Source organism: Choloepus didactylus, chromosome 7 (genome assembly GCF_015220235.1).
Source record: "Choloepus didactylus isolate mChoDid1 chromosome 7, mChoDid1.pri, whole genome shotgun sequence".
Lineage (NCBI taxonomy): Eukaryota > Metazoa > Chordata > Mammalia > Pilosa > Megalonychidae > Choloepus > Choloepus didactylus.
Genome location: NC_051313.1, coordinates 139,507,951 through 139,531,194, shown reverse-complemented (window position 1 = coordinate 139,531,194; position 23,244 = coordinate 139,507,951). Strand labels below are relative to the sequence as shown.

At 40.2% G+C, this 23,244-nt stretch overlaps 1 protein-coding gene across 1 annotated transcript in view; it reads right to left on the bottom strand.

The window, feature by feature from the left end:
- The window catches only part of MCUR1 (mitochondrial calcium uniporter regulator 1), a 33,986-nt gene extending 13,326 nt beyond the window's left edge, over positions 1-20,660 (bottom strand). Inside the window, exons 1-2 of the mRNA XM_037844166.1 lie at positions 20,106-20,660; positions 8,932-9,051 (exon numbers count right to left, since the gene is read on the bottom strand). Of these exons, the coding sequence (XP_037700094.1) occupies positions 8,932-9,051; positions 20,106-20,574 (589 nt within the window). The 5' untranslated portion in view covers positions 20,575-20,660. The remainder of the gene's footprint in view (positions 1-8,931; positions 9,052-20,105) is intronic.
- Positions 20,661-23,244: the final 2,584 nt, after the last annotated feature.

The following is a 23,244-nucleotide window of genomic DNA, read 5'->3' as shown; positions in this document are numbered from 1 at the left end:
AGGAAGCTTAATAAGACTATGTGTGGATCTCTCAGCAGAAACCATGGAGGCAAGAAGGAAGTGGTGTGATATATTTAAGATACTGAAAGAGAAAAACCGCCAACCAAGAATCCTATATCCAGCAAAGCTGTCCGTCAAATATGAGGGAGAGCTCAAAATATTTTCTGACAAACAGACAATGAGAGACTTTGTGAACAAGACACTCGCCCTACAGGAAATACTAAAGGGAGCACTACAGAGTGATAGGAGAAGACAGGAGTATATGGTTTGGAACACAATTTTGGGAGATGATAACACAGCAATGTACTGAACAAAGATAACTATGAATATGGTTGAGAGAGGAAGGTGGGGAGCATGTGAGACACCAGAAGAAAGGAGGAAAAATAAAGACTGGGACTGTGTAACTTGGTGAAATCTAGAGTGCTCAACAATTGTGATAAAATGTACAAATATGTTCTTTTACGAGGGAGAACAAGCAAATGTCAACCTTGCAAGGTGTTAGAAATGGGGAGGCATTGGGGGAGGGATGCAGTCAATGTAAACTAGAGACTGTAACTAACAGAATCATTGTATTATGCTTCCTTTAATGTAACAAAGGCAATATACCAAGGTAAATGCAGATAAGAGGGGGGAATAGGGGAGGCATGTTAGACACCTGACATTGGTGGTGTTGTCTGACTCTTTACTCTGCTTTGATTTAAGGTTATTTTTCCTTTTGCTGCTTCCTAGCTGTCATTTTTCTTCCTCTTTCTTTTGCCTCTCTACCTTCTTTGACTCTCCCTCCTGCCTTGTGGAAGAAATGTAGATGCCCTTATATAGACAGTAGTGAAGGTGGTGAACACATAAATATATGACCATACAGAGAATCATCGATCATTTACTTAGGATGGAATGTACAGTGTGTGCACAAAACCATATTAAAAAAAATGGGTTGATGACGAAATCTCGAGGGCAATATACTGAGTGAAATAAGCCAGACATATAAGGACAAATATTGCAGGGTCTCATTAATAGGAACTAATTATAATATGTAAATTCACAGACATGAAATATAAGGTATCAAGATACAGGAAGAGGCTTCAGAATGGAGAGCAGTTGCTTAGTATGAGAAGAATGTTCAACTAGGATGAACTTAAATGTTTGGAAATGAACAGACATGTAGGTAGCAAGATGTGAGAATAACTAACAGTGCCGAATGGTGCGTGAATGAGGTGGAAAGGGGAAGCTCCGAGTCATATATGTCACCAAAAGGAAAGTTGGAGGTCAAAAGATGGGAATGTATAAAACTGAATCCTATGGTGGGCAATGTCTACGATTGACTGTACAAATATTAGAAATCTCTTCCATGAACCAGAACAAATGTATGATAATACAATTAGAAGTTAATAATAGAGGGGCATATAGGGAAGAAATATATACCTATTGCAAGCTATATACTACAGTTAGCAGTATTTCAACGTTCTTTCATAAACAGTAACAAATGTACTATATGAACACTACAAGTCAACAATTGAGGGGGGTTGGTTAGGGATATGGGAGGATTCGAGTTTTCTTTTCTTTTTTTCTATTTCTTTTTTCATCTTGAACTTTATTTCTTGTCTGGAGTAATGAAAATGTTCTAAAAATTGAACAAAAATTAAGTGCGGTGATGGATGCACAGCTGTATGAGGGTACCAGGGGTAACCGATTGTACACTTTGGATCTTTGGATAATTGTATGGTATCCGAACAATCCCAATAAAAATTAAAAAGGAAAAAAAAAATTGATTCTGGTGATGAACGCACAGCTGTATGATGGTGCCGGGAATTGTACACTGTGGACAACTATAGGGTGTGTGAATGTATCTCAAACTATACCAGAAAAAGAAAATCAAACAGTGACATGATAAAAAAAGAAACTCAAAATTATAGATGTAATAATTGTTTTTGTAATTTAAGAAACATCTAGAAATATTAAATTGGTTAATCTTTGGCTAGTAAGAGATTCTAGGCAATTTTTGTTTTTAATTTCTCTGTGGCATCCAAATTTTTCTAGTATGGACATGATTTCTTTTATCAAAAATGTAAATGTTATTTTAAAAAATCATTTACTTACATAGGAAATTATTTTACATTCAGCATGAGTCAAATGATTGACTATACAAAGACAAATAGTATTTTAGCTGTTAGTTAACTTATTTAATGTTAAAAGACAAAATCAGTTCTTCCATTTTTGTTCCACAATTCTCTAGGCTGGGGGACCTGACTAGAAAAAATGTATTTTTTGATACTCGATAAGTGATGCTGAATTGAATTACATAAAGATTCAACAGCAGTATTACGGTTTTTAATAACTTCAGACAGTAACATATTTCATATTTGAAATTCTAATAAATACTTAAAACCAAGTTCCTGGAAGAAAATTCTATTAAGAACCTCAGAAGAATCTACTGATTTTTATAATTAATCACTAGTATATTTGTTTGGATAATATTGTAATTAATATAATTTGTCTGGATGAGATTAAGCTGGGACTGTAATTAAAGCAAAATACTTATCTGACCAAAAGGGAGAAAAAAGAAAGGTAACGAGCTGAAGTCATAGTGGCTGAGAGATCCCAAATAGAGTCGACAGGTTATCCCGGAGGTTTCTCTTACACAAGCTCCAGCTAGACACCCCAAATGGCCACAGTATGCCATGCCCTTACCAAAAGTAGTCCCCAAATACCTAGGTCCCTACCTGAGATTCTATAAAAGATACACTCACTAAGTTTTATCTTTCAGAAACAAATCCACCAGAGTGTTCCTATACCAGATAAGTCCTAAAACCCAGAGGCAACAGCCTCTTTAAGATCAACAATCAGATGCAGCCCCCTTCCCCATAGTGTCGACACCCCATTTCAATATGAACATGTGGAAAACAGAGCCTGAAGTTTCTCCTCTCCTTCCCGCATGCTTGAGGTGGGGGCCTGGAACACTAGGCCCCTGCTGAGATAGAACACTATCAAGGCATGCCTCGTTAAAGCATGCGTGGACATGAGAATGCAGCTGGGGAACTGTTTTTCTGTTATTGTCCTTGAGAATAAGATAAGACCCATTTTGCAGACAGATATAAACAACCATGTGAAAATGTCTACGTGCACAGTAAAGCATTTCTCTACCCTAAAAGCATAATAAATAAGGGTCTTGGGAACGGGACAGACACACTCGCCCGACAGGCGGTGTGTCCCCTGCTCCCAGTCTCCGAGAGACATTTTTGTCTCTAATCTTAATTTCTGCATCGCTCCCGGCAACATGAACAAGTTAGGGTGCTCACTGCCTAGACACCCCCGAAGATGGAGAAAGAGATTAAGTAAGAGGAAGGGACAGCAACAAAGAAGATAAGATAAAGGTCTATGAACACTGAAACTTTATATCATTATATATATATTTTTGGATGCTGGGGTGTTGGAATGGTTAGAAGGAGGTAAATGACATGGTAGAACTGCAGCCTACAGTATCCTTTGGGATTTGCTCTATAGCTGCTTGTTGAATTGTGCCTTGAAGGCCTTCACCTCTCTGTTTATAGCTTGTATTGCAAAATAGGGAAGGGAATGAGACTGTGGAACTGTAACCATAACAATTTTTGAAATTACCTATATAACTGCTTGTTGAGCTGTACACTGAAAGTTGACACCTTTCTGTATGTGTATTTTACAGTAACGGAAATGGCTGAAGTTGTGGAAATGTGACCTGTCACATTCTTTGAAATTTGCTCTCTAACAACTTGTGAAATCATACTTTGAAAGTTATCACTGTTATTCATATATGTTAAAGTTCACAATAAAAACAAACAAAAACCCCACAGATTTAAAGGAAAAGAAAAAGGCCTCCAGAAACCTACTCTAATAACTTGATTCACAATCCTTTACTTTTTCTACCTGTGTGTTATGTGCATCTACAAAAGGTTACCCACCAAAATGTTAACATTGTTTAGCTCTGGGTTATCAGGACTGCAAGTAGTTTTCTTGTTTCCTTTTCTGTCTTCCTAATTTTTCTAAAATGAATGTGTATTTTGCAATTTCTAAAACTTTATTAAGAAGAGATGAAAGCGGAGGATCTAAGATGGCGGCATAGAGAGAAGTGGAAGCTAAGTAGTCCCCCTGGAACAACTAAAAAAAAACAGAAACAACTAGTAAATAATCTGGAATAACTGCAGGGGGACAAACATGACTGTCCACTCATCATACACCAACCTGAATTGGGAGGAATGCCCGAGATCACAGCATAAAATCTGTAAGTAAAAACTGTGGATCCAAATTGGGAGACCCCTCCCCCACAACCCGAGCTACAAAGCCTCGTGGTGCCAGAGAGAAGCTTTCTCCCAGCAAGTGAATATAGCTCAGCTGAGCTCCAACTGGGGTTTTAAGTAGCGAGTGTGAACTGCTCACTACAAGGTACGAATCCCCAACAAGTAGACAGAGGCTTTGGGTAACGACTGACCTTGGAGAGCCGGAGGGTCGCCTTGGACTAGCTCTGAAGGGGACTCTCTGTTCCTTTTTCGACTCAGTGGAGAAAGCCTAAGCCATTTTCAGTTCCCAGTTCTGTGACCCAGACAAGGGTACAGCACAGGCAGAGAGAAACCATTAAATGCTAATGACCTTCCCCTAGGGCGTCTATATTCTCTAAGAGGAAAGGGGTGGGGCCCAGCTCTACTCCCTGCCTTTCATTCAGAACGTACACCAGCCAAGAATTATAGGCTAACAGGCACCACCTGCTGGGCAGAAAGGCACAGTGACTGGAGGCATCATAGGGTGTACCAATTTTCTAAGACACACCCTCAGGGAAACCGGATACTGAATATTTCCTCCTTCTGGGACCTTAGCCCATTCTGGTCTGGGGAGGCCTGATTGGGGTAACAAGGAAACCATGCCTAGACAACAGAAAACTGCAACCTACACCAAGAAAAATGAGGTTATGGCCCAGTCAGGGGAACAAACTTGCACTTCAACTGTGATGCAGGAATTGAAACAACTAATAATAAGTCAATTCAAAAAGTTTAGGGAAGATATGGCAAAAGAGATGAACGGTATAATGAGAACACTGGGCATACATAAGGTAGAAATTGAAGGTTCAAAAACTGACTGGCGGAATCTATGGAAATGAAAGGCACAGCACAAGAGATGAAAGACACACTGGAAACATACAACAGCAGATCTCAAGAGGCAGAAGAAAACACTCAGGAACTGGAGAACAAGGCACCTGAAAGCCTACACACAAAAGAACAGACAGAGAAAAGAATGGAAAAATACGAGCAACGTCTCCGGGAACTTAAACACAGAATGAAAAGCAAGAATTTACGTGTCATTGGTGTCCCAGAAGGAGAAGAGAAGGGGAAAGGGGCACAAGCAATAATAGAGGAAATAATCAATGAAAATTTCCCATCTCTTACAAAGACATAAAATTACAGATCCAAGAAGTGCAGCATGCCCCAAACAGGATAGATCTGAGTAGGCCTACACCAAGACACTTAATAATCAGATTATCAACATCAAAGACAAAGAGAGAATTCTGAAAGCAGCAAGAGAGAAACGATCTATCACATACAAAAGAAGCTTGATAAGACTATGTGAGGATTTCTCAATAGAAACCATGGCGGCAAGAAGGAAGTGGGGTGATATATTTAAGATACTGAAAGAGAAAAACCACCAACCAGGAATCCTATATCCGGCAAAGCTATCCTTCAGATATGAGGGAAAGCTTACAATATTCTCTGACAGACAATGAAAGAGTTTGTGAACAAGAAACCTGTTCTACAGGAAGCACTAAAGGAAGCACTGCAGACAGAAAGGAAAACATAGGAGTGAGAGGTTTGGAAAACAATTTTGGGAGAAAGTAGCACAGCAATGTGAGTACACTGAACAAAGATGACTGCGAGTATGGTTGAAAGAGGAAGGCTGGGATCATGTGGGACGCCAGAACAAAAGAAGAATGATAAAGACTGGGACTGTGTAACTCAGGGAAACCTAGGATGCTCAATGATTGTAATAAAAGGTACAAATATGTTTTTACATGAGGTAGAACAAATGAATGTCAACATTGCAAGGTGTTAAAAATAGGGTGGGATTGGGGGGAAAATACAATCAATGCAAACCAGAGGCTAGAATTAACAGAAACATTGTATTACGCTTCCTTTAATGTAATAAAAGCAATATACCAAAGCTAAATGCATATGGTAGGGTGGGAAATAGGGGAAGGGTATGGGACTCCAGGCATTGGTGATGTTGTCTCTTTCTTCTACTTTAGGTTAATGCTTTCTTTCCTTTTGTCACCTTCTAGCTATCAAGTTTTTTTGTTTGTTTGTTTTTCTCTCTTTCTCTTGCCTTTTTCTTTTGCCTCTCTGCCTTCTTTGACTCTTTTTCCATCTTTGTGGAAGAAATGTCCTTATATAGAGAGTGGCGATGGTGCTCAATACATAAATACGTGACTGTATCGGGAAGCAATGATTGTTTACTTAGGACAGAATATATAATATTTGAACAAAACCATCTTAAAAGAAATGGATTGATGAAGAAACCTCGAGGGCACTATATTGAGTGAAATAAGACAGACATATAAATACAAATATTGCAGGGTCTCACTGATATGAACTAATTATAATATGTAAACTCATAGACATGAAATATAAGTTACTAGGATACAGAATGAGGCTAAAGAATGGGGAGCAGTTGCTTATTATGAGCAGAATGTTCAACTAGGGCGAACTTAAATATTTGGAAATGGACAGGGGTGATGGTAGCATGTAATGAGAATAATTAACAGTACTAAAAGGTGTGTAAAGGTGGTGGAAAGGGTAAGCTCAGAGTCACACACGTCACCAGAAGGAAAGTTGGAGGTTAAAAGATGGGAATGTATAACACAGTGAATCTTGTGGTGGACGATGTCCGTGATTAACTATACAAATATTAGAAATCTCTCTGATGAACTAGAACAAATGTATGTCACTATAACTAGAGGTTAATAATAGAGAGGCATATAGGGAAAAAATATATACCTATTGCAAACTATATACTACAGTTAGTAGTATTTTAACATTCTCTCATCAACGGTAACAAATGTACTATCCCAAAACTATGAATCAATAATGGAGGGGGGGACGTGTTAGAGGTAAGGGAGGATGTGAGTTTCCTTTTTTTTGTCTTTGTTTCTTTTCTGGAATAGTGAAAATGTTCTAAAAATTGAAAAAAAAAAATTGTATTGATAGATGCACAGCTGTATGGTGGTGCCATGGGCAACCGATTGTACACTTTCGGTCTTTGGATAGTTGTATGCTATCTGAACAATCTCAATAAAAAAAATTAATCAATTAAAAAAAAGACGACATGAAAGCTAAACATCATTAGGTTTAGCAATTATGAGGAAAATAAAAATAAGGACGGAAGGAGAACTTATGTTGATTATAGGTCTAGCTCCAAAGCCTTGTAATGTATAGACACCTGGGGGAGGAGCAAAGGGATAAGAAAAAGCAGAAGTTAAACCTGAATACCTACTGAGTCACCAGGTACAAATTAACTTTTTGTAGGAATGGGAGAATATGACAACCTGGTCAAAGAAGGTTAGTTAGCTCATAGACATACAGGAAGTTAGGTTTATCAGGAGACACAGCTCTGTGGAAAAAATGGGTAAGGGAAAGTCATCCTTCCTTGCTTTATCCTAACCCAGCCAACTTAGTCACCCCATCATCCATCCAGCCACTAGGCCAGGTCAAATAAACAGCACACTTCACACAGTATACTTCCGTGGGGGCCGTCAAATCACCAGCTTTGAAATATGAAAATATACACTGGACAACATTTGAAATTAAGAAAAGCAGGAACTCTTCTGCTTATCAAGATAATTTTAGATGCCCTTCTTTCCTTCTCACTTTGAAAATGCTGAGCTGAGAGAAGTTCTGGTAAAAAAGGCCTACTGTTTGATGTGTGATAAGAAAAGCTGGAAAAATAATTACACAGCGTTTCACGGGTTTTCCAAAGTGCGTTCATGTACATTATTTCATTTATTACTCAAAAGACTCTTAGGAGTTAGGCCCATTCTACAGATAAGGAAACGGAAACTGAGAAGGGTGAAAGGGCTCCTAAGCTATGCGGCCGAGTCTGGCTTGAACCCCGAGCTTCTTTCTCTCCCATGTATGCACAGAATAATCCATTCCATCATTTTGTCTTGGGCATGTAAAGTACACTTATAGAGGATAGTGTTTCAGATATCAGTGTGTACAACTGTATAAATAACTACACAATTAAGTAAAAAGTATTTCAATGGTATAATCTACATTAATTTGAAATTCTGATTTTGGGACTATACATGTCACAGTATATAGCATTATAATTGGTGTATTTGTTTGGATAAGATGAAGTATGGAAATGTTATATATATACTAAGTGAACCTTCAGCAAATGCCATATGTGCCAGAGCCAATCTTTTACATGAATGAACTCAACAGCAATAAGGGAAAACATTAGCCTAAAGATGAAAAAGAGAAAAGAACAACACAAACTGAAGTTATCCAGTCAGTGCTCAGCAACATTTCGACTCCGTAAAATTCCTGAAAGCACACAAGACACATAGTAATAAAACTACTGCCGATGTGCTTCAGACACAGTTGCCATGGGAACCAAGCCTGGGTTCTGCTGACTTGGGCTAAATTTTTATCTATAATACTATACTTCCATAGTGATGTTATAAAAATACACTTTTCTTGGACAACGAGAAAATGTGCAAGAAAAATCTCAATAGTATAATGGAATACAAACATCCTTAAATGAAAAATGAGGACATGAATGTTCTTTGGATATTGAACAAAAGATTACCTGTAGACTTAAAAGCCAAAGAGAAGTATGAGAAATGAGATGAAACTATAAGAGAAGTCATTTATCATGCTTTTCTATGGCACTGAGTTAACAATAATAGAGGATTACCATTTTCTTCAAGTAAACACACTAAAGCGTGGGTGTCAAAGTAGAGCCTTCTGCTCCCAGAAGAGGTGAAATCTCTCCTTTTGTGCTCCAGCTGCAGGGACCCAGCAGAGAGGCTTAGTTCTAGGATGGAAAGAAAGGACAGCAATGTTTAAAACAGGCTTAATGAAAAACTAAGGCACACCCCAGAAGCGTATCTGCTTTTTTCTAAATAACAGCATTGAGCTATAATTCACATACCATAGAATTTGCCCATTTAAAGTATACAATTCAATGGTTTTTTAAGTATATTTAGAATTGTGCAACCATTACCACAATCAATTTTAGAACATTTTTGTCACACCCCCCCCCCCCCCAAAAGAAATCCCATACTCTTTAACCACCACCACCACCACCACCCAATCCTCCCATCCCTCCCCCTGCCCCACTAGCATTCTGTCCCAATGGATTTGCCTATTCTGGACATTTCAAATAATATGGTTAAAATGACGATACTACCCGAAGTGATCTATACATTCAACACAATCCCTATCAAAATTCTAGCAGCCTTTTAAATTGCAGATACGGAAAAGCTGATTCTCAAATTCACAGGGAATTGCAAAAGGCCCCGAAAAGCCCAATCAATCCTGAAACAGAAGAACAAAGTTGGAGGTCTCACACCTCCCGATCTCAAAATTGACTACAAAGCCACAGTAATCAAAACAGTGTGTTACTGACATAAAGATAGACATATAGCCCAATGGCACAGAATTTAGAGTCCAGAAATGAACCCTCAACATTTATGACCAACTGATAAGGGTACCAAGTGCATGAAATGGGGAATGGGCAGTTTCTTCAACAAATAGTTCTAGGAAAACTGGACAGCCACATGCAAAAGAATGAAATTGGACCCCCACCAACACCATTATAAAAATCAACTCCAAATGGATCAGGGACCTAAACATAAGCTACAACCATAAAACTCTTAGAAGAAAACATAAGGAAACACTTGGATTTGGCAATGACTTCTTACATATGAAACCAAAAGTACCAGCAACAAAAGAAAAAAATAGACAATTGGACTTTATCAAAATTTAGAGGACATTATTTGTGCCTCAAAGGACGTTATGAAGAAAATAAAAAGATAATCTGTAGAATGGTAGAAAATAACTGCAAATCACGTATCTGATAAAGACTTAATATCCAGAATATATAAAGAACTGTGACAACTCAACAACAAAAAGACAAACAACCCAATTAAAAAGTGGGCAAAGGGCTTGTCTGGACATTACTCCAAGGATGATACACAAATGGCTAATAAGCACATGAAAAGGTGTTGAACAACATGAGCCATCAGGAAAGCGCAAATCAAAACCACAATGAGATATCACCCTCACACCCACTAGAACGGCATTATTTAAAAAAAAAAAAAAAAAGGCAGAAAATAAATGTTGGCAAGGATGCAGAGAAAGAGGAACACTCATACTATTGGTGGGAGTGAAAAATAGGGCAACCACTTTGGAAAACAGCAAGTTAAACAGAATCACCTTAAGACCTGGCATCTCTACTTCTGGATATATACCCAAAAGAATGGAAAACAGGGACTTGAACAGATACTTGCAAATCAATATTCACAGCAGTATTATTATTCACAACAGCCAAAACATGAAAACAATGCAAGTGTTCATTGATAGAAGAAAAGATAAACAAAATGCTATATATCCATACAACGGAATATTAATCAGCTGTAAAAAGGAATGAAGTTCCTACAACATGGAAGAACCTTGAATGCATTATGTTGATGAAATGCGCTAAACTTGTGGAAGGACAAATTTTGTATAATTGCACTTACATAAAATATCTAAAATAAATAAATCAATAGTCACAGAAAGTGGAATGGACGTTATTAGGATTAGGGAGAGGTGGGGGAGAATGGGAAATTATAGCTTAATAGGTTCAGAGCTTCTGTCTGGAGTCATGAAAAGGTCTTGGTAAAGGCTGGTGGTGATGGCAGCAAGACACCATGACTGTAAATGATTCCAATGAATCATCATCAATCACTGGAGCTTAAAACTGGTTGAGGAGGAGGACTGTGGGAAGATGGCGGAGCAGGAAGCTCCTGGAAACAGTCCCTCCAGCAAAACTCCTATTGAACTGGCAGGAACTGTCTTGAGTAAACTACTTTGGAACTCCAGAGTCTAGGGGAACACTGTGTGGCATCCTGGGAAGAGAGGGAAGAAGGAGCTGGTAACCTGCAATACACACCAGTGAGTCTCACCCTTCCTGCAGCGGCTACCACCCCCCATCCTCAGCCTCGTGGCAGGCAGCAGTGGGCACTGGAACCCTGGCTCCCGGCTCGGCTTACTGGTAACAGGGTGGGACATAAAGACCTGGTCCTCCAAACTCCAGGGGTTGGTGGTCTGATCACAGATATCTATCTTTGATTAGTTACCTCAGATCACTGGGGATCCCCTCTGAGGGTAGCCATTGTTCCAAACCCCTTGGGCAAAGGCAGCAGAGAAATCTTGAAGATAGTAACTGTTCTCAAAACTATAGAAAACAGTTAAAGGACTACATTAACTCGACATGTGCTGAATCAAGAAAATGCAGCTTTAAAAGCCATAGAAAAAGCTCCTGGTGTCCTTGCTGGCCCCTTGCCTACCCTCTCCACAATGCAGGGTGGAGCCAGCTTGTGCTCCCATTATGGTCCCTGGCCCTACTCTGGAGGGAGCAGAGTGGCCCCTGGGTGCATCCTGGGGTGCATGTATGTCAGTGCCAATCTATGGGGTGGATGTCTGAGAAAATAAGCTGAGGAAGGTGTCCTGGGCTCACCCCAACCCCCACCTCCAGATATGTTCTGAGGACAGAAAAGAGCCTTGCAGATAGCTGGGACATTATAAAAAAAACTGAAGTGGAAATGGCCTGCAGTAAAGACTACCTGCATTAAGACATTCAAGAGAGCACCCAGGAGTGGGAGGAGGAGGAGGGATGTTTACTTGAACACCTGTATACTATAAATAGGCAGGTTCCTGAGGCCTCTAACAAGCACAAGCCTGGGGAAAGAAGCAGGCTCAGCAGCTCCAGCTCCACAGAGGCTCAGATAAGACAGAGAGGACCCTGCACATCCCATTCCCCTTGTGCTAATCTTGAAAGGAGGGCAAAGCTCTGAAGGAAGCCACAGACAAAGCAGAGACAATTTGCAAAGAGGGTGAAAGGTGCAATTTTTACCTTGGTTTATTTGTTTTGATTAGCTCTCGGTATTCAACAAAGTCTCTGAAATAGCATTAGCTGAATACAAACTTAAGGAACAGACTGCTCAGGAACTAAACCCCAGAGTTAACATTAAGACATTAAGAGGCAGGTACAGTGTGCAAGAAAAAAATTACAAGACAGACAAAGAAACAGGCAATGATGGTCCATCCGAAGGAACAAGATCGAAATCCAGAACCCACCAATGAAGAGGAGCAGACTTTGGACTTACCAGACAGAGACTTTTAAAAAAAAAATGCTTAGGTCATTTTATTACTACTCTGCCCATGCACTGGTTAAAGGGAGTGTCAATCACCAGGTTTTCACTATCGCGTGGTCACACAATAAAAGCTATACAGTTAGGCACTTATCATCCAGAATCAAGTCTACTGGATTACCGTTCAACAGATTCGGGTACTTCCTTCTAGTTATTTTAGTGTACTAGAAACTAAAAAGGAGTATCTGTGTAATGAGTGGGAGTGGCCTCCAGATTGACCTCTCGGCTCTATTTCGGATCTCTCAGCCACTGAAACTTTATTTTGTTTCATTTCTTTCCCCCCTTTTTGGTCAAGAAGGCTTTCTTAATCCCACAATGCCAGGGGGCAGGCTCATCCCTGGGAGTCCTATCCCTCGTTGCCAGGGAGATTTACACACCTGGGAGTTATGTCCCGTGTGGGGGGGAGGGTAGGGAGTTTATTTGCAGAGTTGGCTGAGAGGGAGAGGCCACATCTGAGCAACCGGGGAGGTTCTCTCAGGGCTACTCTTGGGTATAGTTGTGGGTAAGCCAAGCTTCTCCTTTGGAAGAGTAAGTTTCATAAGGGCAGGCCCCACAATTGAGGGCTTGACTTATTAAATTGGGATTCCTTAACGCTTGTGGGAATATTAGGAATTTCCCAGGTGGGGAAGTTTAAAGAGGACTTTGCAAATACTTTTTAAATTTCTGCCCAAAGTACTCTGGGGTGCATAAGGGTATCACATTAACCTGTACAGAATAACAAGATCTCATTCCCCATTCTATGTTCCATGCAACCATGTTGTTTAAATAAACTGACCATATAGGTTATAATAGAAAGCGTGTTACAGAGAATATAAATTTTCTACCAAAAAAAATCTCTTAATTAACAGTCCAAAAAAAAAAAAAAAAAAAAAAAAAAAGCTCAGTATGCTCAGGGAGATAAGGAAAACACTGAGAAAAAACTTAAGGATATGAGGAAAACAATGAACGAACAATATGGGAATCTCTTCAGAGAAATACTGGAGTTGAAGAACACGGTAATTGAAATTATAAGTTCCCTAGATGGTTTCAACAGCAGATTGGAGGTGGCAGAAGAAATAATCAGTGATCTCAAACAAGACAACCGAAATGATTCAGTCTGAGAAGCAGAAAGAAATAAGAATAAAAAAGAAAGAGTAGAGCCTACAAAACCTCAGGGACACCATTAAGCATAGTAATATTCACATTATGGGAGTTCCAGAAAGAGAAGAGAGAAAGGGGCCAAAGGAATATTCAAAGAAGTAACAGCAGAAAACCTCCCACATTTAACAAAAGACATGAATATGCATGTAAGAAGTCCAACAAATCCCAAATGGAATAAACTCAAAGAGAACCATGCCCAGACACATAGTAATCAATTTGTCCAATGCCAAAGAGAGTTCTAAAAGCTGCATGAAAAAAGCAACAAGTTATGTACAAGGGAATCCCCAGGAGAGTAAGTGCCAATTTCTTATCAGAAACCAGGGAGGCCAGAAGGCAGTAGTACAAAATATTTAGTAATAAAACAACAACAACAATTGCCAACCTAGAATTTTATATCCAGAAAGACTTTCTTTCAAAAATGATGGAGAGATTAAAACATTCCCAGAGAGACACTAGACCTGCCCTATAAGCAATGCCAAAGAGAGTTCTTCAGACTGAAAGGAAAGGACAGAACAGTTTATCAAGGGAGCATAAAGAAATAAAGACCTGTGGTAAAAATGATACGTGTAATTAGGAACGTCAGTACTATTGTATTGCATTTTTTATTTAATACCACTACTTACTTCTTACAGATCCTAAAATGTAAATGTCTAAAAGTAATGATAAATCATTGGTTTCTGACATACAATGCACAAAAAATGGAACTTGTAACAAGTACAAAAAAAGGTGGGAAATGAAGAGGTAGAGGAACAATGTATGTGTATGGTATTAAGCGTAAGTTGGTATCAAATCAAACATGATTGTTGTAGATTTAGGATGTTAAATTTTAGCCCCACGGTAACCACAAAGAAAATACATAAGAAATATATTCAGGAAGAAATGAGAAGGGACTCAAAAGTACAATACAAAAAACCAAATAAATATGAATGTAGGCATTAACAAAAGAATTGAAGGCAGAAAAAGGTATAAGACTTACAAACACAACATACAAACTGGCATAAGAAAATCCTGCATTAACTCTAGTGACTTTACACGTAAATGCATTGAACGTTCCTGTCAAAAGGCAAAGATCTGCAGAATGAATAAAAAAGCATGACCCAACTATATGCTGTTTATGAGAGACACCTTAAATTCAAAGACACAAATACGATGAAAGTGAAAGAATGAGAGAAAACATAACATCCAAATAGTAACCAAAAGAGAGTTGGGGTAGCTACACTAATATCAGATAAACTAGACTTGAAGTTAAAAACTGTTATGAAGGACAAGAAGGTCATTATATACTGATAAAGGGGTCAATGCAAAAATAAGACATAAGAATTATGAATATATATGAACTAACTGCAGAGCCCCAAAATATATGAAGCAAACACTGACAAACCTAAAGGGAAAAATAGATTGTTCTACTTTATAGTAGGAAACTTCAACTCACCACTTTCAATAATGGATAGAACATTCACACAGAAGATCATAAGGAAACAGAAGACTTGAATGATATGATAAATCAGCAAGACCTAACAGACATATCTAGAACGTTTCACCCAACAGCAGCAGAATGCACATTCTTCTCTGGTGCACATGGATCTTTCTCCAGGATAAACCATAAATCATGTCACACAAGTTTCAATAAATTCAAAAAGACTGAAACCATACAATATATCATCTCCAACCACAATGGAATAAAGTTAGAAATAATAAAAGAGGGAGAAATGGAAAATTCACAAATAAATAGAAATTAAACAACATACTCTTAAGCAAACAATTGGTCAAAAAACAAATCACAATGGAAATTAGGAAATAACTTGAGATGAACAAAATTGAAACACAACATACCAAAACTTATGGGATACAGCAAAGGCAGTGCTGAAAGGAAAATTAATAACTGTAAATGCTTACAGTAAAACGAAGAAAGATCTCAAAGCAGAGACTTAATTTCAAAGCTGGAGGGATGTAGTAAAAGAACAAACTAAACTCAAAGTGAGCAGAAGGAAGAAATTCCCAAGATTAGAGCTCAGATAATTGAAACAGAGAATACACAATAGAGCAAATCAACAAAACCAAAAGTTGGTTCTTTGAAAAGATCAATAAAGTTGACAAACCTCTGACTAGACTGAAAAGAAAAGAGAGAGGTCACAAATTAACTATAATCAGAAATGAAAATGGGGAATACTACAGACCCGACAGAAAAAAAAGACTGTAACAGGGTACTATGAACAACTGTACCCCAATGAATTGGACAACCTAGAAGAAATGGACAAATCTGTAGAAACAAACTACTTACACTGACTCAAGAAGAAACAAAAGATCTCAACAAACCAATAACTAGTAAAGAGACTGCATCAGTAATCAAAAACCTCCCAACAAAGAAAAGCCCAGGACCAGATTGCTTAACAGGTAAATTTTACCAATAATTCCAAGAACTAACACCTATCCTACTTGAACTCCTTCAAGAAATTGAACAGGAGAGAACACTCCCTAACTCATACTATGAGGCCCAATCACTTTCATACCAAAGCCAGATAAAGATATCACAAGAAAACTACAGACTAATATCTCTTATGAATACAGATACAGAAATCTTCAACTAGCAAATGGAATCCAACAGGACAGCAAAAGAACTATACATTACGATCAAGTGGTATTTATCCTAGGTATGCAAGGGTGGTTCAACAGATCTCCTGAATGACCAGAAAGATACTTCAGCTAATCAATGAACACTCCCAAGCCTTCACCTCTAAATACCCTAAAAGAAAACTGCAAACAAGCAAACACATGACACGAACTAGACTCTATACATCAGATGTTTCTCTGTAGCCTACGGTGCTGGTTCCCAACCTACTAGCAACTTGGGAAGAGGACAGTGGGTACGGTCACCGTCAGCAGCAAGATACCGGTAAGAGATCGAATAATCCGTATGTGCACTAGGCACTCTGCAGACTAACAAAATACAACTATTCTATGTATTATGGTAAAAATGGGCCCTTAGATACAAAGAACCACTAGCCTAGAAGATAAGGTCCTTGGCAAGGCATACAAAGCCTTTCCTAACTTAGCCATACTTATACTTTCTGCTTTCTTCCCAGCCACCTGTTATTCTGTTCCCTGAACCTTCATGGGTTGGTACCCCCCCTCTGGGTTGGCTTGCTCCACTTTCCCAACTGGTAAAATTTAAGCATCCTTTTTACCCCCTCTTCATTGAAACTGACAATTTTCTAAGCACCCATTATATTCAGGCATGGCATGACGCTACATCCTAGAAATTAAACAACATACTCTTACACAAACAATGGTTCTCTCTGCTACCTCCACCCAGGTCAGGGAACAGTCCTCACTGTTCCCTTATATGTGTTCCCAGAGCCCAGTACAGATAGCTCTATCAGAGCACTCAAGACATGATTGCATTATTTCCTGTCTTCTATTAATCCAAGCTTCCCCAAAACAGTCTTAGTCATTTTTCTATCTTTAGCATCAGACGGAGGGTATGGCATACTGCAGGCAAAGTATCCATTTTAAAAAAATTGAATTGTATGACTTTTCTAAGATCTAGATCCCGAGATTGTCTAGAAAGAAAATTTGAGATCAACTCCTTTCTCCTCTTCACCTAAGGTCTTCCCCTTTCATGTAAATAAGCTCACTTAAATCGAGCATCTCTTTTACCATTATTTACCTTCAGCCCTGGGCTAAAACTGGCCTCCAAAAGAAGAGACCTTGAATGTCTGCGAGACAGGGAACAGCCCTAGCTAAAGAAATGGTGAATGAATGAATGAATGAATGAAAGCACTTCTGAATGAATGAATGAAAGCACTTCTCTCCATAAGCTACCTTCCCCAGTTCAGAACTCTGCTCCACTGCCCTGTGAGTCAAGAGTCTAAAACTGGGAAAAGTAACAGGATTATTTTAGTTCCAAATTCCTTGTTTCTAGTAACAAAATGACCATTCCAGTGATTTAGAACAAAAATACACCCCTCCCACCCACCCACTCAAAACAAACTACTGCAACTATTTTCTAAGCAAGAGGCAATACCTATTTTAGGATACTGCAGACTTCTTCCTTTTCCAAAATTGATTGGGATCAAAAATAACAACTTACTGAAAACAACAATAACAACAAAACAGTGCCTGCTGAAAAGGGGAGAAGGAGCACGGCATTCCCTATTTGGAACTCCAACCCAGCAGACAGGTGAGGCACTGCCTGAAGACACAGCATTACTCTGGCATTCAAAACACCCTTTCTCACTTTTCCTCTTTTATTGTGACAAAAGGAGCCCAAGAACTATGAATTCCTACCAATAAACAGGAAGCAAGGAGACAGAGCTGTGTTAAAATACAATATGTAATTCCCCTTTGGGGGACATTCAGCATATAAAAAAATATTAAAAATACATACTTACAGTTGGAAGCAATGTAGTTATTTTAGATTATTTGTTTTCCTTACTCCTCTGTTTGGACATGGTTTATTAATTTTCTTGGGGTATGGTAGGAACATATTGGAAGCAAAGTAGTTATTTTAGGTTATTTGTTTTCCTTAATCCATTGCTTTGTTTGAAATGTTGTGGGGTTTTTTTGGTTGTTGTTTGCCTGTTTGTTTTTAATTTTTTGATAAACAAAGTTAAAAAATTGAAAAAAAATCAGTAGAAAAATGGGAGTAAAAACTAAATGACAAATAGGGTGGGATGGGGGGATGGTTTGGGTATTCTCTTTTCACTTTTATTTTTTATTCTTATTCTGATTCTTTCTGATGTAAGGAAAATGTTCAGAAATAGATTGTAGTGATGAACGCATAACTATATGATCATACTGTGAACAGCTGATTGTATACCATGGATGACTGTATGGTTTATGAATATATTTCAATAAAACTGAATTAAAAAAAAAAAAATACATACTTACAAAAAAGACCCAAAGTTGGCCTTGGAAAGAAGAGGAAACCAAACACAAATTTTCCTATTCATAGTATCTTTAAATATAAATAGCCCTTCTAAAAACCTTGGACACCAAAAGAACCACTAAGCAGGAAACAAATGAACAAAACGCTCATTTGCTCATTTCCCTGGCTTATCTGGATCCTTAAACTTGGTCTCTGCAGGTTTTCTGCAATTTGTAAGACGACTGAAAACAACGTTGTTTGAGACTAATACAACCAGTACCACTTTGCTCACACAATGCTGGCAAACACCACTCTTCCCTGTTGGCCCATAACCTTGAATCATGAGGAGAACATCAGAAGTACCAGCTTGTCAAAAAAGAGCAACAAAAGAGAAAGTTCAGAACTAAAGACCAAACCCATCTCCAGCTCCCAATTACTGCTCATAGTTCACAACTCATGTCCCGCCCACTGTATATAAAGCTTTGTTCACTTCGTTGTGCTACTCGTCAGTTTCTCACCCAGCCAAAAGTATTCTTCAAGTTTAGATGCAGTTCAACACTTATTGGACATTTGTTGATAGAAACATGATAAAATGTGTGATTACTGATGACTATTGATGCATATATATACACAGACCACTCAAAGTGATATTTTTGTCATTTGTTAACCAATAAGGCTTACCCTAAATGAAGATTTTTTAAAAAAATCAACAGTTCGCTAATTGGTAAACTGAATTTGCTTAGACTTTCCTAATTTCATGCAGCCAACAATCTCTCTCATCGCCTTCATCTTTAATCAAAAGCGACCTTCTCAATGAGACATTTTCTGATCACCCTATTTAAATTCACAACTGGAGGGCCATCCCACTTCCCACTCTTTACCCCTCTATTTTTCTCTTACACTTACCAAATTATTTCTAAATAAAACTACATATGCATGCATAAATTAAAGGTTTAAAACTACATGTTTTTACATAAAACATAAATTACATGGTTTTTTATTTGATAAATAAAATGTTTAAGAAAACGACGTAAGTACACATAAACTTCACACACACACAATAGTTTTACTTTGCCAGGTTTAAGCTCTACGAAGACAAAGATTTATTGACTGATAATATCCTAAGTGCCCAGAAAAGTGTACGCACAGAGTGGGCGCTAGTGGTTAATGAGTGAATTAATGAATCCATTAGAGTTTGAAATTAAATCGTAAAAAAATCCCTTCATTTACCAGAACTTTGCTCTTCAAACTTGCAAACCTCCCGAGCGACCCTCTAACGTCCAGCTGACCTGCGCTGCAAGTAAGCTAGATGCGTATCAAAACGAGGACCACGCGTGAGCGGCGCCTACGCTGAGCGCGCAACTCTGAAAACGGACGCGCGCCCCCTCACTGCCCCAAGGCTCCCGGCTCTCCCCAATACCGGGTTACGGTTTGCGCCACACACTTAGTGCCTGGGATTCTGAATAATTGGGCCTTCTCTGCTGACGAAGCTACCGCGGACCAAAAGGGCAGAGCAAGACCTTCGGCCTCACGCTCCCCGCTGACTCGGCCACCGGGTGGCCGGGCCTGCCCCGACTGGAGGCCGCAATCCCGGTCCCTTCCCAGCCCACCGCTCCCGGCCCCATGGCGCTAGCCCACTCAGCTTCTCCCCGCCCCGGTCCTCACCTCTACTCGAGGAAGCGAGGGCGGTAGCCGGGACGCGGCCCAGTTGAAGGGCGCCGGCAGCACAGGCGACGCCCGCGGCGAGGCACGATGGGCACCTCCGCGCGCCGCCGCGCCCGGCAGGGGACGGCCCGGGGCCCCGCGCGGGTAGAGCCGAGCCTCCGGGGCGCAAGCGTTCCCAGTCCCCCAGCGGGCGGCGCGGGGCGGCGGTGGCAAAGCGCGGGGAGGGCACGAGCAGGAGGAGGAGCAGCGGGGAGGCACGTGACGCGCCGGGGCGAGCCGCCGGGGTGCGGGAACGCAGCGCCCCCAGACCGCCCCGGAGCGCGGAAAAGCAGCGGCAGGCTGGAGTACAGGGGCCTCCCGGGCTTCCGCCTCGGCCGGCGGGCAGTAAGAAAAGAAGATGCCGGCAGCTCAGCGGGCGCTTTGGCTTCCCGGCCGCGCTGGGTCCGCGGTCCATCCCCGAGGCGGTCATTGGGGACGCGCGATCATGTCGCTCGCTCCCGGCGCCGGTCACGCGCGGCCCCAGCGCCCTAGTAGGACGGCAGGAGCGGGCGTGGGCGGGAACGTCGGGCCCGCCCTTCCTGCCCCGCGCGCAGCGAGCGGGCGGAGCTCCGGGCTGCGGGTCGGGCCTTGCGGTCTTCGAAAGGCTTGGGGAGAGGCGATTTTCTCAGTGTCGCGTGAGTCCCCGCCCGGCTCGGTTGGCGAGAGAGAGGCCCGAGAGAAGTGCTCGGGCACGCCGAGAACTGGAAGGACTTTACTGCTGCCTGCTGTGATTTGCATTTTCATTACAGTGCTGTCCTGACAAGGAAATTAGTTACCCAGCCCTGAGAAAAGTCTGTGCATCACCAGGCAGCCCTGCACTTTTACAGATTAACTAACCCCGTCCGAAATCCCCCTAAGTGTGGCGCTGGGGTGCATTTTAAGGAATTAACAGGGCCGCGGGAGTAGCGTTTACATAGTCAATACATTTAAAGGTTAAATTTTCAGAGCTTTGTTTACGGATTAGAGCACCATAGAAATGAGAAAGTTCCAATCTGGGAATTTAAAACGTGGGGCATGAATGTTAAATGAGACCTACTGGAATATAAAAGGATATTTGAAACTACTGGTGTTCAGTTCAGTAAGCTTTTTGAATGCACGTGTCACAGTTACTCGTCCATTGTGTGCGCTCAGTAAATGTTTGTTGACTGACTGACTGACTGACTGACTGAAGGAATGAGATGCACAAGGCACCAGGCTAGAAGAAAGAAAAATGAGATTGCTTTGTCGCCGGAATTATTTTCCTATACATCCATATGTGTAAAGATACATGATGGAAGAAAAATGTGTTAGGAGCTATAAAAGAGCTACAGAATGCTGGGAATAGAGAAGTGTGCCCATGGATGAGGAAGAGATTAAGTGGCTATCACAATATAAAGAATTTAAAATAAAGTGATCATTAGGAGTTTACATTTATAGAATTGGTAGGGAAAGCAGGCACAGGAATGTCACCCAATCAGGGTCAACAAACTTCAATTCTAGGATTTTTGTAGGAACCACTGGGAAAAAAAGTCTTATTCCATTGGCATTTGTAGGTGCAGAGTGATTCACACCTTGACCTCCTGGGGGGCTACTATGTGGCCTGAGACTGAAGCCATCACATAGAAAAGCAGAGCAGAGAGATGAAGAGAAGTGATCCTGTTTGAGCTCCTGGTTCTAGCTGAGCCTGAAACTGAACTCATAATTTATGTAAGACAGCAAAGTGCTTTTGCTTAAAGCAGCTAGAAGAGGCTCTCTTGTCTCTTAGCGAGACTAGAGACAGGGATCTGGTGGCCAAGTGGAAAAGAAGTATCAACTGATTAATGCATCAGGCAGGTAACAAACCCTAGAGTTTGGGACTTTCTGGCAAAGCTGGACTGCAGAACAGATGTGGACCTGGGGCCAAAGTGGGGCGCTCCTCTTTCCCCAAACTAGACCTTCCCTGAGCAGAGGTGGATTCACAGAGCAGACCCTCACTTAACCTTTTAGCTGTGAGAACTGTAGGCCAGGCTCACACACTCTGGAGACAATCAGGAAGAAAGACAGGGAGGATGGCCAGAGCTCTCTGGAAGAGACCTGCGCCTGCCCTACGTATGTTTACCAGGAGGGGACAGAAACGCCAAGGGCTTATTGTCCCTGGTGCAGGTAGGTCAAAGGTAGCACAAAGGATATGGGGCAGCCAGGGTGTGATCTTTAACTTACTAGTTAAAAGTGACTCCACTTACTAGTAAACATTGACAGGGGTATCAAGCTTCCACTAATCCATTGAATTATTCTCCCTAATTGAAGATGGTGGGGAGAGGGCTCTGGTTCTGGGTAAGATGGAGTAAGGGCATGCCATAATGTCTCTCTATCTAAATGCAGTTATAAAACTTGGACAGATTAGCTATTTGAGGATGCTGAAAAGTAAGTAGTAGCAGGCAGATCAGGGAAGACCACTGAGCCAGTGTCAAGTTTGCCATTGCTTTCCCTCTGGTCCCCGCCACCCCCACCTGGACTGTCACCCCAGAATTCTATACCCAGCGAAAATATCCTTCAGAAATGAAAATGAAATAAAGACCTTCTCTGATGAAGGAAAACCACAAGAATTTGCTTCCAGCTAACTTGCTCTAAAAGAATTGCTAAAGGAAATTCACCTGCTAGAAGGCAAATACCAGGAGGAAAGTTGGGACATTGGAAATGTAGGAAGAGCAGCAAATAGTAAATTTCTAAGTAAATGTAATAGAATATTCTTCTCCTCTTTAGTCCTTTAAAATATCTATAATAGTTGAAATCAAAGATTATGATAGTGTCTGATGGAGTTTTCTATGTTTTATAAATGTGATGTGATTTATAACATAATTACAAAACAAAGGGCCAAGGACAAAGGGATTTCTATGGTAGTGGGGTTTCTACTTGTATTTAAAGTAGCAAAATATTGATTTTAAGGTGAGTTAGAAAATTCAAATATGTGTATTATAATCCCTATAGCAATCCATAAACATACTATGCAAAGAAATATAGTAAAAAACATTATATATGTATATATACATATATACATATCTTGCAAAGTTTAAAAAAATCTATTTAATTTTCATGACACTTTGCCTAAAATATAGTACTATATACTTTGATGTTTCCTTTT